Below are 14,399 nucleotides of genomic sequence, written 5' to 3'. Positions count from 1 at the left end.
TTTTTTTTTTTAAATAAAGGGATAAGGTAGCACATTTTCTATTTAGACTTGTATTAGCATATGATAGAACATTGCCCTTTGCCAAATCTCTGGTGTGAAGAGCTTGTAAAACCCACCTAGTACCTCAAATGCCATTCTTCAAATAGGTTTTTATTCTTGGTTTCTTCTGTACTAAAACAAAGGGGCACACACTGAATGTTACATCATGACAACTTTTATGTTATTACTACTTTTAATAACATCAGGAATATATAATACCTTTGCTTCATAATCAGCACTATCAATATCCTCCTTGTATAAAGCACAGAATCACAGAATCATTCAGGTTGCACCTCTGAGATCATTGATCAGCACTGTCGAGGCCACCACTCAACGATGTCCCCGAGTGTCACATCTACACATCTTTTAAATACTTCCTAGGGTTGTAACTCAACTGCTTCCTTGGGCTGCCTGTTCCAGAGCTTGACAATGCTTTCAGAGAAGAAATTTTTTCTTCTCTCCAATCTCAACCTCCTGTGGTTTAACTTGCTGCCATTTCCTATTGTCCTATTGCTTGTTACTTGGGAGAAGAGTCTGATCCTCAACTCACTACAACCTTCTTTTAAGTTGCTGTAGATAGAGAAGGCCCCCCTGAGCCTCCTTTTCTCCAGGCTAAACAGCCCCAGCTCCCTCAGCCATTCCTCATCAACTTTGTGCTCCAGACCCTTCCCCAGCTCCGTTCCCTTCTCTGGACACGCTCCAGCCCCTCCATGTCTTTCTTGCAGGGAGGGGCCCAGAACTGAACAGGATTGGAGCTGCAACTCAACTGAAAATGGTGGAGTTACAACACATTTTGATTCAGACGGACACCAATTAAAAGGCTGAGCATTAACCCAATAGCACAATCCCCATATGACAGTAAGCTCCTGCAGTGGACAATACCTTAATGCATCACACATAAAGTAAAAGTTACACATACTAAAAGCCACACATAGTGTTTCTCCTTTCTGTTTTCATCTGCCACCCTGAATTCATTCTTTAATGTGTTTCCCCAAGTACAGCTTGACCACTCGCTTTTGTTTATGTCTGAAAAATGATGATTAACTTTTGTCATCTGCTTATTTTCATCTTGAAAACCTATGAAAATAAAGATAATGGCAAGTATTAAAAACAAACAAACAAGATGTAGACCAGAAAGCAAGCTGAAAAAAATTATTTTTCAGTTTAGCAGTAGTTTGCAAACATACAAAGCAAGCTGTCTGATTATTGTGCTTCCTCTTGCCTCTTTTATGGTGTGATTATTAATACTGGTATGTACCTATGACCCTTCTTCACTACCCAAGTGTTAACCACAAGGTCAATTACTAAAAGATAGAAGTCTACAACTTTGTTAACAGCAAACAAGACAAAAGATGAATTCTAAACCAGATTTTATAGTACTCTAATCCATCATATTGAGATGAAAGAGAAATCTTGCCTGAAGTACCTTGTTGAACAGTAGAAGAATATATAGCCCCATAGGGAAAATATTTCAAGTGATTTTTACAACTTAATAGAAAACTTGGCTGAGTTCAATCCATAACACTGCTACCAAGATAGACTTTCACTGTTTTTCCCTTTTCTGAGGGGAAAACAATTGCCCTAGCCCCAAAGGCCCTTATTCACACCACTGCTCTAATGCAGTCAGAGTACCATGGGATGAGGGCAGGGGAGAGCTGAAGATAATCAGCCCCTTACTGAAGGGAAATACTTGACAGAAATGGGAGGTATAAACTGTTAGCAGTATGGGACCATCCATGGGTGTCTAAAACCCACTTTATATTTCAGCTGGGGCAGGTGTTGTCTTTTTTGGTGGGAAGTTGAGATCTGGATAGCTGGCTCACCCTCCATCTCTTTCCTGCTAGGGATTTACATATTCCTGGGTACTGGCTTACATCACTTGACATAGATACTTGTTTTCTTCAGTGCTTCTAGTCAATTTTTCTGAAGTTGGGATTTTGGAGATACCTGATTTAGGGTTACACATTGCTGCTGGGAACATAGGGAAACATAACTGGAAGCAGTGAAATGCACAGAGAGATAAAAAACATAAATACATATATATAAGCATGAAGAGAATTCTAAGATCATTGAGTCCAACTGTTAACCCAGCTCCAAACTACGTCCTCAAGCAGCAAATCCATGCACGTTTTAAACACTTCCAGGGGCAATAATTCAACACTGGACAGCCTATTCCAATGCCTGTGAAGAAATCCTAATCCTAATATCCTATCTAAACCTTTCATGGCACAACTTGGGGCCATTTCCTCTCATCCTTTCATTTCCTGCCTGGGAGATGAGACTCACCCTCACCTCACTACAAGCTCCTTTTAGGTACCTATTAAGAACAAGAAGATCCCCTCTCAGTCTCCTTTTCTCCAGGCTAAACAACCCCAGCTCCCTTAGCCTCTCTTCATCAGACAGGTGTTCAAATAGTTTGTGTATTATATTTTATATATATGTGTATGTATATATAGAGACTATTCATATACATATGTTTAAGTGATCCAGTTTAAAGACAAGGTTTATTCACTCAATATAATACAGGACATACAATTCCTCTTTGTCTAGTTCTTTGCTTCTAGGTTGTTAACAATGTCTCAGAAATCTCAAAAACTAAAGAAACTATGAGAAATGAGAAAGTGCAAAGAGATACGGAATCTTGAGAGGTCATCTAATTTATCCCTGCACAAAGACAAGATGGATTCAATTTATCCCCAAACAGAGGCCTAGCCTTTGATCAGGAACTTGCATAACCTCCTTGGATAACACACCCCAGTGCCTCACTTTTCTTTCAACTAAAAATCCTGTTCAGACTTTTTGCTGAGATTGAGTAAAATTAATAAAAGATGGAGGGGGGGAGCAAGAACAAGGGTCAACTTCTTTCCTCAGAGCTTCTTATCTGATAGTTGAAGACTGTTATATTTTATAATTTCAACTCTTTTTTCCTTGGCAGACCCTCTCAAGAGTTTCAGTATTTCCTGACTTTTCTTCTAGACTTGTGATCTCTTTTGTCAATCTCCTACATCTTCCTGGAAGATGCAGCCCACATCTTCTTGGAAGTGCTGTACTCAAAACAACACAGCCTTTCAGGTCAGGATTTGCCAACACCAAACAAACAGAAGGAGCTGCTTTTTTTTTTCCCCAGCATTACTCTGGTTTACCCATCTCATTAAAATATTTGCCTTTTCACACTAGTATGGAAGTGTAAATACCTTCAGCCTGTGGGTCAAAGTAATACAGCTGCACCTCTGCACTTCTGCTGCCCAGGCAGTCACCACCCAGACAATACCAGAGCACTTGGTTTTCTTGCCTAAACACGAGACATCACACCTTGATGACTTGCACTGGGCTTTTCCATACCACTTTTCCAACTGTTAAATACCACAAGTGAGGCTTTGACACTATCCAGGGTAACTTGCAGCACCACTCTGCTTTCTGACATTTAGCAATACAGTCCTTAGGCCGACTTATGTATTCAGAAATCAAAATAGCAGTGTTGCACCCAGTACCTTTCTTAACTTACACCTCCAGTGTAATGGTTACTACAAATTCTCCTGATAGCAGTTTGGTGCAGACCATGTTTCCCTGGCTTACACATAAAAACATGGTGTAGTACAGTGCCATAAAACTCATTAAACCTAAGCCATAGTACCCATAATATTTATTTCAATATGGCCTTCTCACATGTTGCAGAAGGAAATGAAATTGGTTTGATGATTTCCAGTTCCTGAACACAGACTAGCTTTTAGTCATCTTGATACACACATCTCATTATTTTAATGCAAGGAGGGTTACTGCATTCCCCTGACTACTCCTGAAGCTTCAAAAATATGGCCCTCTGAGGGATTCAACAGGGTCATGCTGAATGTTTTGGTAGTTTTCAAAATCCCCAAATACCTTGTTTATTTACCTCCTAACAATAAGTCAAGTCTAAACTCCTAAGACCCTGACTATTATTTTTTTATTTGGCAATTTTTCAGGGGTCCAGTGTGCTTTATCTCCTCATTCCTATTAGTGCTTTTGCCTTTACTAGGAAGGTAAAATCTGGGTTTTCTCCTGAACAGCTCATTGAGAGAATTTGGACGTGCAAGTGCCCATAGGACTGGCCAGACAACTGGGGAATGAGGGCATTCCCTTCCACTCTCCTTAAGGAAGAACAGACAAGTCTAATGGCAAGGACACCTCTCCAGGAAGAAGGAGTACAAGGGTACATCACCATGGACTATTACTATTCATGGAAGAAAGTCTGAGGAACAGAGCCCAGAACCACATCAACCACCAGGCTATAGAGCAATGCTCACTCATGCCTTTTGTTTTGTGTTCTGTTTGTTTCTTTGGGGTTTTCTTCTTTTTTATTTTTTTTTTGGCTTTTTGTTTGCTTGTTTTGTCTTTTGGTTGATTGGTTGGTTGGTTTTTTCTTCCATGGCTGATTCCTGAATTCCTTCTGAAAACAGCTTCAGTGACAGTGGACGGGCCTCACCACTTCAACTATACCTCTTATGTAATGCTGTTTCAGATTGCTAGAGTAAAAGGATTAATAATTCATGTCTCTCTCATATCCTGCATTAGAGCCCTAACTCGGGTACTATTTTAAAAGTCTGTGAGGCAACGATGTGGGTGAAGATATGGGAAGCATCATGTATATTTTAAAGAGAATGAGTCATCCTCTGTAAAGTATCTTGTAATATTTATTTTACAAAAAACTCAGACAATACCCAGAAATGCCATCTAGCTGGCCTCATTCCCAAAGTTAACTACTTATTAGTTCTTGAGTTTTAGTAAATCTTCTGTCCTATTATCTCTGTTATTCTTTTTATTCATGTTTCGACCCCTGCTTTCGTCTTTTTCAGATCCTGAATGCTCCAGAACTTTCTAGGTCTATTTTAGGGGACATGCCCAACATTAACAAACATGCAAAGCAGAGGTTTGCATGTACTGGTTTTGCCAGAAATTGTCAAAATCAGTATCTACTTCAGCATTTCTATTATTTTGTTACTCACCATTACACATAATTCTGAGAGCTGCTCTCCAATCAAGCTGTGACTGTCTTACACTTCTGACACTCCTGCAGTCTCACCTGGCAGCACTTTACACTTCCCCAAGTCTAGCTGTGAGGCAGCTGTGACTGCAACAGGCTCAGTTGCCTTAATTCCTTCAAGACTAAAGCCCACCACTGAGGCTGAAGTCTGTACTCTAGTTCCATGCATGCATTATTGAAAGTGGTGACCCACTGAACAGCCTGAATGAATTTTTTTCCATGCTGGGCTCACCAGCATCTCAATGCCACTTTCTAAAAACCAGTGATAAACCTCAGAGAACTATCTATATTCCTTGGTTGCTATTTCTGACAGATATTTCATTTTTATTATTTTAGCAGTTTCTTCTTTATTTCTCATTGACACAAAGAGAGGACAGGAAGAAAAAGAAGATGAAATATGCTTGCTTCCTCATCCTCTTGGTAGGCACATACTAAACTGGACTGGCTGAAACCTGAAGAAGAAGTCATATTACCATTCTTCCCTAGTAAAGAAATTAATTATTTCCTGTGCAGATGCCTTGTGAGCACACACAGTAAGAGTTTGGGTTTGGGCTTTTTTTGACAAAGCAAGTCTTTATTGAAACATCAAAATCAGTGAGGTCAAACCTTGCAGGAAAAAAGTAATTTTTTGACACAGATTTCTTTGAAATCCAACATAAAATTTTCCATCAGAACTTGAAAAAAAATGGTACTCCTTCTCCCAGTTTGCCAATTTCCTGTCAATTCTTGTTGGAGAAGTTTGGGTTTAGGAAGAAGATGTTTTCTACTAAGAAGGTCAAACAACTTCCTTCAGAAGGGCTGAGTCTTTTCTGCTGCAGTTCTTCCACTTTGCATGAAAAGGTGAATAATTAGCTCCCCACACCATGAATCAGACTGATTAGAGACTTGATTGATTTAAACTCTCCAGATTAAACACAAATGCACTAATCAGCTGACAACAGAATCCTTCTCATGAATCCTGGTCCAAATAATATTTAACTATAAAACTGCTTAAAGAACACAATCAAGTTCAACTACAATTAACTCGTATAACCTGACTGTATAAACATATCTGTGGGAGGGTCTCAAATCTTATTCTGGCTTCCTGAATTAGGTTTTCAACACCCATGTTTTCTCTTACATCCATCCAAGTACCAGAGCTTCAAATACTAGGAACAAAGAATAGAAATCCAGGCTCATCATTCAACTGACCCCATAACTAGCTGGACTTTTTTTTCAGAACTGGTGAATGAACCTTAGCCCATTCTGCTCGTGAGGCAACAAGCCCTTCAGAAGCTGGGACACGTCTGAAACTCTGGCAACCTATGCACAAAAGTGAGAAAATGCTTTGAATAAGGTAGCACACTGCTTATTGTTTTTCTAGGTTGCATTACTCAAGGCTATTAAATATGCTGTAAGATATGGGAGGGTATTTCCTGAAACTACACTTCCTTTCATGTACAACAGATCATGGGGAGGATGTTACACTTTTGTTGGTATCCAGAATTCAGGACTCTGGTTATTCCCAGAGGACCTCCACGGTCCCTTGGAGGACAGCACTACCTGTCCTTGGAGGTAGCCAAAAGCCATCTGGACTGAGTCCTAGATAACCTGCTGTAGATGTCCCTGCTTGAGCAGGGTGGTTGGACAAGATGCCTGCTATTCCAGAAGCAGATCAGTCTCATCAGTGACTCTGAGAAGCTCCTAGATTTGCCTCCCCAAACCAAAACATGGATGCCAGATGGCTCCTAGCAGCATGTATGTTACCACATCTCCTGTGTGATGCACTGGCACAGCTCTGGGCTGGGGAAGGGCTGTGGGGGTGAGGGGCAGCTGAGCACAGAGCAGTGCAGTCTGCACACTGCATGAACTCTGCAGCCAAATAAAGGCTACTCCTGCCAATTTTTTACCTACATGCCTGTTTCCCTGCACGTTGGTTGCATGCAATACAAGGTGCTGGCTCAAAGATGGCCCAGTCCATCTGTACTGGCTGTTTGTGCAGGGAATGGGATGATCTGCCACGACTTTAGGCATTGGCTAATGGAGAGAGAGGCTGGAAGGCAGCAGTGGCAGGCAAGACAGAGCTGCCTGACAAGGCTATTCTCATTTTCAGCAAAATTAGAATCTCATATTCATCATTAACCTAGAAAAAAAATCAATTGGTCAGTGAAATCACTAAACTGACTACAGATCTGGATGGCTGATGCCCCAGTAGTGAAGAAGGAAGAAGGATCCATCCTGCAGAAGGATGGATAATGCACTGTTCATTTTTAGTACAGTAAGTGCTCCTGCCTTTGGCAGACTACACCATCAATCATCATGGAAACAGGCCTCAGCACAGAGGTCATGCACAAAGCACAGAATCTGCAAGTGAGGCAGGATTTAACCATAGCTTAAAGCACTGCTGAGCTTGGATGATGCTGTCATTCATTCTTGTACTGTGAGTGAGGCCACAACACTCTGTGCATGCAGAAAACATAAGCAGCACTGGAAATGAGTATGTGCCTGCACCTCAGCTTTGGGCTCCACGTTTATTCTGAAGTTTATAAATTTTTTTACATCATACTTGCCACAAATTCCCATGTAAGTTTCTTCAGAGTTGCTGCCCTAGCATGAACCTAATTCCTTTGAAACAGGCTGATATTGCAGTTGTGTGATGGGTTTGCTCAGGTAATTACACCTTAGCATTCATTCCAGCTCTTCTTGTGCCTTAAATTGAACAAAATGGAGTAATTTGGCACTTTGCTTTGGAGACAGTGGGAGGTGAAAAATTCACTGCTTTCTGTCAACCTCCTAAAAAATGTAGCACCAGCATTTTGCTTTCATTTCTTAGTTTGAACATTTCCAAACCTACTGGTGGTGTGTAAGTAGCCAATACCATACTGTGGAAATATTAAAAATTTCCAATCTCAGCAGTATAGGAAAAAGAATAGTTTTCAATTAAAACTACTAAAACATCCTAACAAACAGACTTATGTATATTCTCTCTCCTTCAAGAGAACATGTAGTTTAAGATTCCCAACTGTATGTAAAGGTTATGGAAAATGAACTTGTGTACTGCTAAACAGTTAAAACTGTTTTATTGAATTCTGTGAAGAAGGATCACAATTCTCCCTCAGTGTGTCCAGCTGGTACAGATAGTTTTTAACTATGTATCCAAATCAGAAATACAATAAACAGCAATTTATGGTCCAGTCCTATAATTTCACAGGATACTATGAGATCAGGAACTTCAACAGATATCAAAGGCACAAGGCACATATAATACTATTTTTCTCTTAACTGGAAATTGTCGTAATTATCCAACAGTGTCTGAACACAGTATTCTCAGGATTCTGTTTAATGGTGTTTAGTTGTGGACCACAAAGGGACTTCTCTCAAGTTTTCTCTCAATGGCTTCAATATTCATGTTGCTGTCCTTACAGTACACAACCTTTCAAGCCCAGAGCAGAGCAGGCAAATTTTAAGACTGATCACAAGATGTCTCCTGAATGTTAAGAATTTATTTGTACAATGATTTCTGCCTGCACTGATGTTTTCAGGATAACACTTCAAAAAGCCTTAGAGGAATATCACAGCCCATTAGGAATATCAATAATACATTTTTTCTCTCATGGGAACATTACACTACCTGAACTCATTCATTATCTGGCAATAGGGAATCAGTGATTTTAGTAGGGACTAACAGAACAGTAATTGGAAGAAAATCCACTTTTAGGGACTTTTTAGTCATTTGCTTATGACACACTGAATGGTTTGATTCAGGTCTCAGCATTAAGGAAATACATAGCCCCTTCTCATTCCATCATATCCATCCCTCTCTTTAACTTCTCTAGTTTCAGAAAGAAGGTACAGCAACTAGCTCATGGTTTGTGCGGTTTTTTTCATGATTAACCATCTTATTATATAAAGTTGGTGCTAGCAAGAACTTTTCTTGACAACATTTTATACTAATTGTGTCTCCTCTCTCCTTGAATGTCACCCCACCAACAAGAAAAATGGTAATTAATACAGCAGTGGAAAATAGCAACACTGTCTCTTCAGACGGTTCAGTAGTTTACCAGCAATAATTGGCTCTTCACTGCAGGACAGATAATTTTAATTGTGAGTTTTCAACCATGGCATATAATGCAGCTCTTCATAGATACATTAATGAATGTTTGCTGCTCCTTTATGAATTATTGTATATCTGAACTATCAGCTTCACAAATAACAGAGACTTCCAGCATTCACTCTACTCAGAAAAATTTTTTTTTTTTTTACATTGAATGAAGGATCTGCTTTTTACATGAAACTACTCAGGCCATAGTTTTACAAAACACCTCCAAAACACAGGAAGAAAAAAAAATTATTTATTTCAACTCAAGTGAATGACCTAATATTTAGTAGGTTTTACCATTCTATTATGCAAAAAGACTCCCCTTTAAATATTTATAATTGGGCCCACATTTCAAGGCTAAGGTCCTCATATAATAAACTATAACACTTTCAAAGAATGTGCAGTTAAATAACCAGAACATTTATAATGTACATTCACAGTGTACAATAGTTTTATGCTAAAGTAACCAGCTGGAACAAATGGGAGCTATTGCAGTATAAAAGTCTAGAAAAGCTGTGATTAATCAGGTATAGGTCCCTGTGGCATGTAACTATATTATTTGCATAAATAGAGGCAGGAGTATTCAAAATCATGGCTCAAGAAAAGAGGTGAGACTACTGAAGGAAGAAGGTTAAAACTGAGCCCCAAAACGATCATTTACCCCTAAACAGAGCTACTGCTGATCAAGAGAAGACTACATGCTTCTGTGGCTGCTGCAATGCTTTTGTATTTGTAACACCATTATGTCAGGATCAGACACAAGCATTTTGAAGTAAAGAAAGAGAAGAGAAAGAAATGGGGAGGATAGAGAAGAAGGAGGAGGAGTAAATGAAGAAATTTAGCAATAGGAAAGTGAATCTGCACTGTAATTCCACCAACCCAGAGAATTTTCATAAACATTATTTTTCTTTTGCAAAGCTATGCACTTACCAACATCAGGATCAGTTGCTTGGACTCTTGTTAACAAAGCTTTAGTGGCTGTGTTCTCATAGACACAGGCAGTGTAGTGGTCAGATGAAAACACTGGTGGATTATCATTAACATCTTCTAAAATAAGACGGATTTCTGACTGGCAAAACCTGCCACCACCATCAGTGGCTCGGGCAACCAAGTTGTATACAGGGATTTTCTCTCGGTCAAGAGGGGCCAAAGATTTCAGCTCACCTGAAATTATTTAAAAGCAGCAGCTATCATTATTATTGTAGCAACATCACCAACTCTAGACAGCCTAAGTGTCTCAAAACAACGTGTTTCACAGGAACAGGAAAGAGAAAACAAAACCAGCATTGCTTATTCCAATGAACAGATTAAAAACTCACAGCAGCATCACTTCCTCTTTACCCAAAAAAGTGAGATGCCAATATGAGTGCAGGGATGACAAGCCATTCATGGTGGCTTTAACAGCAGCCTACAGCTTTACCCATATGAACACCACCTTTTTCCAAGTCTGCCCTTCTGTCACTCTCAAGGTTTAGAGACTCCTTAACACAGAAACACATCCTTTTTAGCAGTACCTGCTGTGATATGACAAAGAGTAATAATTTTAAATTAAAAGAGGGGAGATTTATACTAGATATACGGGAAGCCATTTTTTATGATTAGAGTGGTGAAACACTGGCACAGTGTTAAAACTTTGACTGGATGGGTCTCTGATCAACATGATCTATTTGAAGATGACTCTACATATGGCAAGATGACCTTCAAAGTTCTCTTCCAGCCCAAAATATCTTGTGATTTATCTGTGATAAATCTCTGATCTAACTTGAAGTCTGCAGGGAAACAAAAGGATCAATATCCACTGTTCCAGTTATAACATCCAACCTGGCCAACCAAGATGTCCCTCATTCTCCCTCCTGCCAGCACCGTTCAAATGGTCACCCACATCTGCCAGAACTGGAACAACTGGCTGATAGCCACGTGTAACCTAACACTAATTAAGGAAATCAGTACCCAGATGTGGAGAGGTTAAAGCTATTCAGAAACATTTGGTTGTCTTCTTACCATTTTCTGGATCTAAGAAAAATTTGTTGTTCCCCGAACCATACAGAGAATAGCGAATTTCACCATTGGACCCGATGTCAGCATCTTTAGCACTGATTTTGAGAATTACTTTGTTTGGTGGAATGTCCTCAGGAAACAATGCTGTGTATGCAACCTAGAGTAAAAAACAGACATGTAAGTTATGCTGTAGCAGTATTTTACAGTCTTTGAACTACCTTTTTTTAAAAACTATTTGTAGTGCATCTTTCTATACAGGAGACAATTTTGTTTTACACAACACATTCCTAGAAACTTGAATCACTGTTAAGCTTTGAGGTGTCAGAGAAAAAATGCCAAATTATGACTGTGAATAGGGCTCAATGCAATACCATTTTGTATCTTCTGTTTATTCCATTGACACCCATGAAATGAAAATCTTGATGAGTGTGCTAACAGAAACAATTGTTTTTATCACCCCATCCAGCAGTTTTGAGGGAAATACAGACTGTGATTCCCCAGAGTGGAAGAGTGGTTCTTGCAATGACAGTAATCCATCAGTGAGTGATAATGTAACAATGGGAATTAGATGAGTATATGTATGCACAACACATACAAACACACACATACACACACAGACATACATATATATATATGAATTTATATATATATAAAATTTTCTGTGAGTAGTACCATTAAAGAACTCTGGGTTTTATCATGGCTTTTCTCTCACACAGACCTTTCCATTGCACTAACATCAGTTCCCTGGAATCCCTTTCCACAGAATACAAGACAGTTAGCACTCTGGAAGCTGTGGTCAGGCCACACTGCATGCATTCCTGACAACAGGGCAGCAAGCTACAGTCTTCTGCCTTTTCCACTGGATGTGTGGTATCTGGAAAGTTGAGGAAAGCTGGAGTTAAACTAGACTGATGACGTTTCTGCATGGGTTGTGAAGGGAGAGCACATTCTTTTTTGCAGGGGAGGAGTAGCTGCCCAATGCCACCTCACAACACGCCATTTGTTGTAAAGCCAACTAAGGCTACTGTGTACAAGACTCTTTTGCAAGCTTTATGAGATCATCATCCTTCAGTCTTGGCTTCACAGGAATGCTTTATCCTGCTTCTCTCCCAGATCACTGCAGATTCTTCAACTAGGACCATAAGAATGAAAATCAGCATTGCCTGTGAATACTCTGAATACTTGCAAACAGCAAGAGACATGTGTAGGGAAAGCACTGCTCTCAACAATGGCCCATGGCCATGGGTGGTGTTAACTCACCTGTGCACAAACTGGATTATTATCATTAACATCAGTGACAGTCACTTCCACAGCAGCTTGGGTCACAAAAAGGCCATCTGTGGCGGTGATGTTCAGATAATAAATGTCTTGCTCTTCCCGATCCAGAGGCCTTTTAACATAAACTTTCCACTCATTCTGAACCAGTCCCAGAGCGAATTTTCCTCTGGGATTCCCTCCTGCAGTAAGACAGGCAACACACAATGAGCTGTGGCATCCCTTCAGAGCTCCCACCTGGTTTAAACACAGCGACACATCACTAAGCAGCCATCATTTCTTTCACAGCTTTTGGTGCTTCCAAACTTGCAGACTCAGGAAATCTGTAATGAAATTACACTCCCTGTGTTTATTACCCCCCGAATGCCCTGTATGAAAGTGAACCAGTAACTTTCAGTGGAAAAAAAAAATCCATTTAGCAGAGCTGAAGATGATCTCTTGTTCAGTTCCCCGTAAGGGTAATCAAATTCAAACTGTGAACAATCAATAGTCCTCTCGGGCTGGTACAATTGTCTTTCCACTTAGTCTCGGGAGAGGATGTAATACACCGTAGCTCTTGTTACCAAGACAATTTCATTAGCTGTTGATTATGCAATCAAGGACTGGAAGTGGGTTCTATTAAGGAATCCTCTAATGAAAGCTTTATCATACAGCTGCAATATTCCTGTGCTTATTAAAATTCCAGTTTTCAAAAAAGTTTACATGACACAGGAAGACACATTAGTATTAAACACTCCTAACAAGAGGTCATTTGAGGAACAGCTGGAAAATAAGCAGTACAAATAGATCAAATGTATCTAGGAGTGAAAGCAGGTGAAAGATGTGCAGGAGATAAAGCAGAAGAGTTTTTTTACCATGCCATGTCACTGACACTGAACCTGGCAACGTTGCTCTTCCACCTCATTAAACTGCTTGGTGACAAAAAGAGGTTGGGAGAGGGAAAGTTTTGGTCCACATCATCCTCAGAGGGAAGGGAAGGGAAGGGAAGGGAAGGGAAGGGAAGGGAAGGGAAGGGAAGGGAAGGGAAGGGAAGGGAAGGGAAGGGAAGGGAAGGGAAGGGAAGGGAAGGGAAGGGAAGGGAAGGGAAGGGAAGGGAAGGGAAGGGAAGGGAAGGACATGCCACATAGAGAGGTGTGCAATAATTAAGGTGGTCACAGTCATTAATGTTTCCAACAGTTACTTGCTCTTTTATCTGAAATGGTACAGTCTCCAGCCTGGTCCACAAGAAAACACCTTCAACCACCTTTCTATAAGTCTGATCCAAACCTCCTGTCAGACTAGACAGTAGAATCTTTCAAACCAGTGTTGTGACTTTACTCTGCTAGTCAGCTCAGCCTCATACAGCTGGTTGCTCATTCCCTCCTCAGTGGGAATGGGAGGAGAATCTCAAGTGTGAAAGTAAGAAAACTCATGGATTGAAACAAAGACAGTTTAATGGGTAAAGCAAAAGCTCTGTGTACAAGCAAAAGAAAAAAGAATTCATGGCAGGTGTTCAGCCATCTCCAGGAAAGCAGGGCTCTGTCATCTGACAGCTACTTAGGAAGATAAATACTATTAACTCTAAACATCTCCCCTTCCTCCTTCTTCCCTCAGCTTTTATATGCTGAGCATGCTGCCATATGGAGTGGAATATCCCTGTGGTCAGTTGGGACCAGATAGCCCAGCTGTGTCTCCAAAATCCTTGTGCACCCCTACCCTCCTCACTGGTGGGGTGCATAAGGACCAAAAAAGGCCGTGACTCTGTGTAAGCTCTGCTCAGCAGTAACTAAAACAACCCTGTGACATCACAAATCCAAATCATAGCTCCATAGCAGATTCTACTTAGAAAATTAATTCTACCCTAGCCAAAGCCAGTAAAGCCAACTACCTAGTCTTCTGTGCCCAGCTTGGTCTGTAAAAACGTATCTGTACATTTAATAATTTAGGATAGAGCACTATAGTCACAGCAAACTCCTGTGCTACAGAAACTCAGTGAGGATGTATTAAAAA

General features: G+C 40.2%; 1 protein-coding gene across 7 annotated transcripts in view; it reads right to left on the bottom strand.

The window, feature by feature from the left end:
- FAT3 (FAT atypical cadherin 3) overlaps positions 1-14,399 on the bottom strand; it is a 400,923-nt gene that overhangs the window by 57,952 nt on the left and 328,572 nt on the right. For all 7 annotated transcript variants that reach the window (XM_088159363.1, XM_088159366.1, XM_088159364.1 and 4 more), the window contains 3 exons: positions 12,396-12,592; positions 11,139-11,292; positions 10,068-10,301 (listed from right to left, as the gene is read on the bottom strand). In XM_088159363.1, coding sequence (XP_088015489.1) covers positions 10,068-10,301; positions 11,139-11,292; positions 12,396-12,592 — 585 coding nt within the window. The remainder of the gene's footprint in view (positions 1-10,067; positions 10,302-11,138; positions 11,293-12,395; positions 12,593-14,399) is intronic.

This window comes from Sturnus vulgaris, chromosome 2 (assembly GCF_052056855.1).
Source record: "Sturnus vulgaris isolate bStuVul1 chromosome 2, bStuVul1.hap1, whole genome shotgun sequence".
Taxonomy (NCBI): Eukaryota; Metazoa; Chordata; class Aves; order Passeriformes; family Sturnidae; genus Sturnus; species Sturnus vulgaris.
The sequence above is the reverse complement of the archived record's forward strand: the minus strand, read 5'-3'. Positions and strand labels throughout refer to the sequence as shown.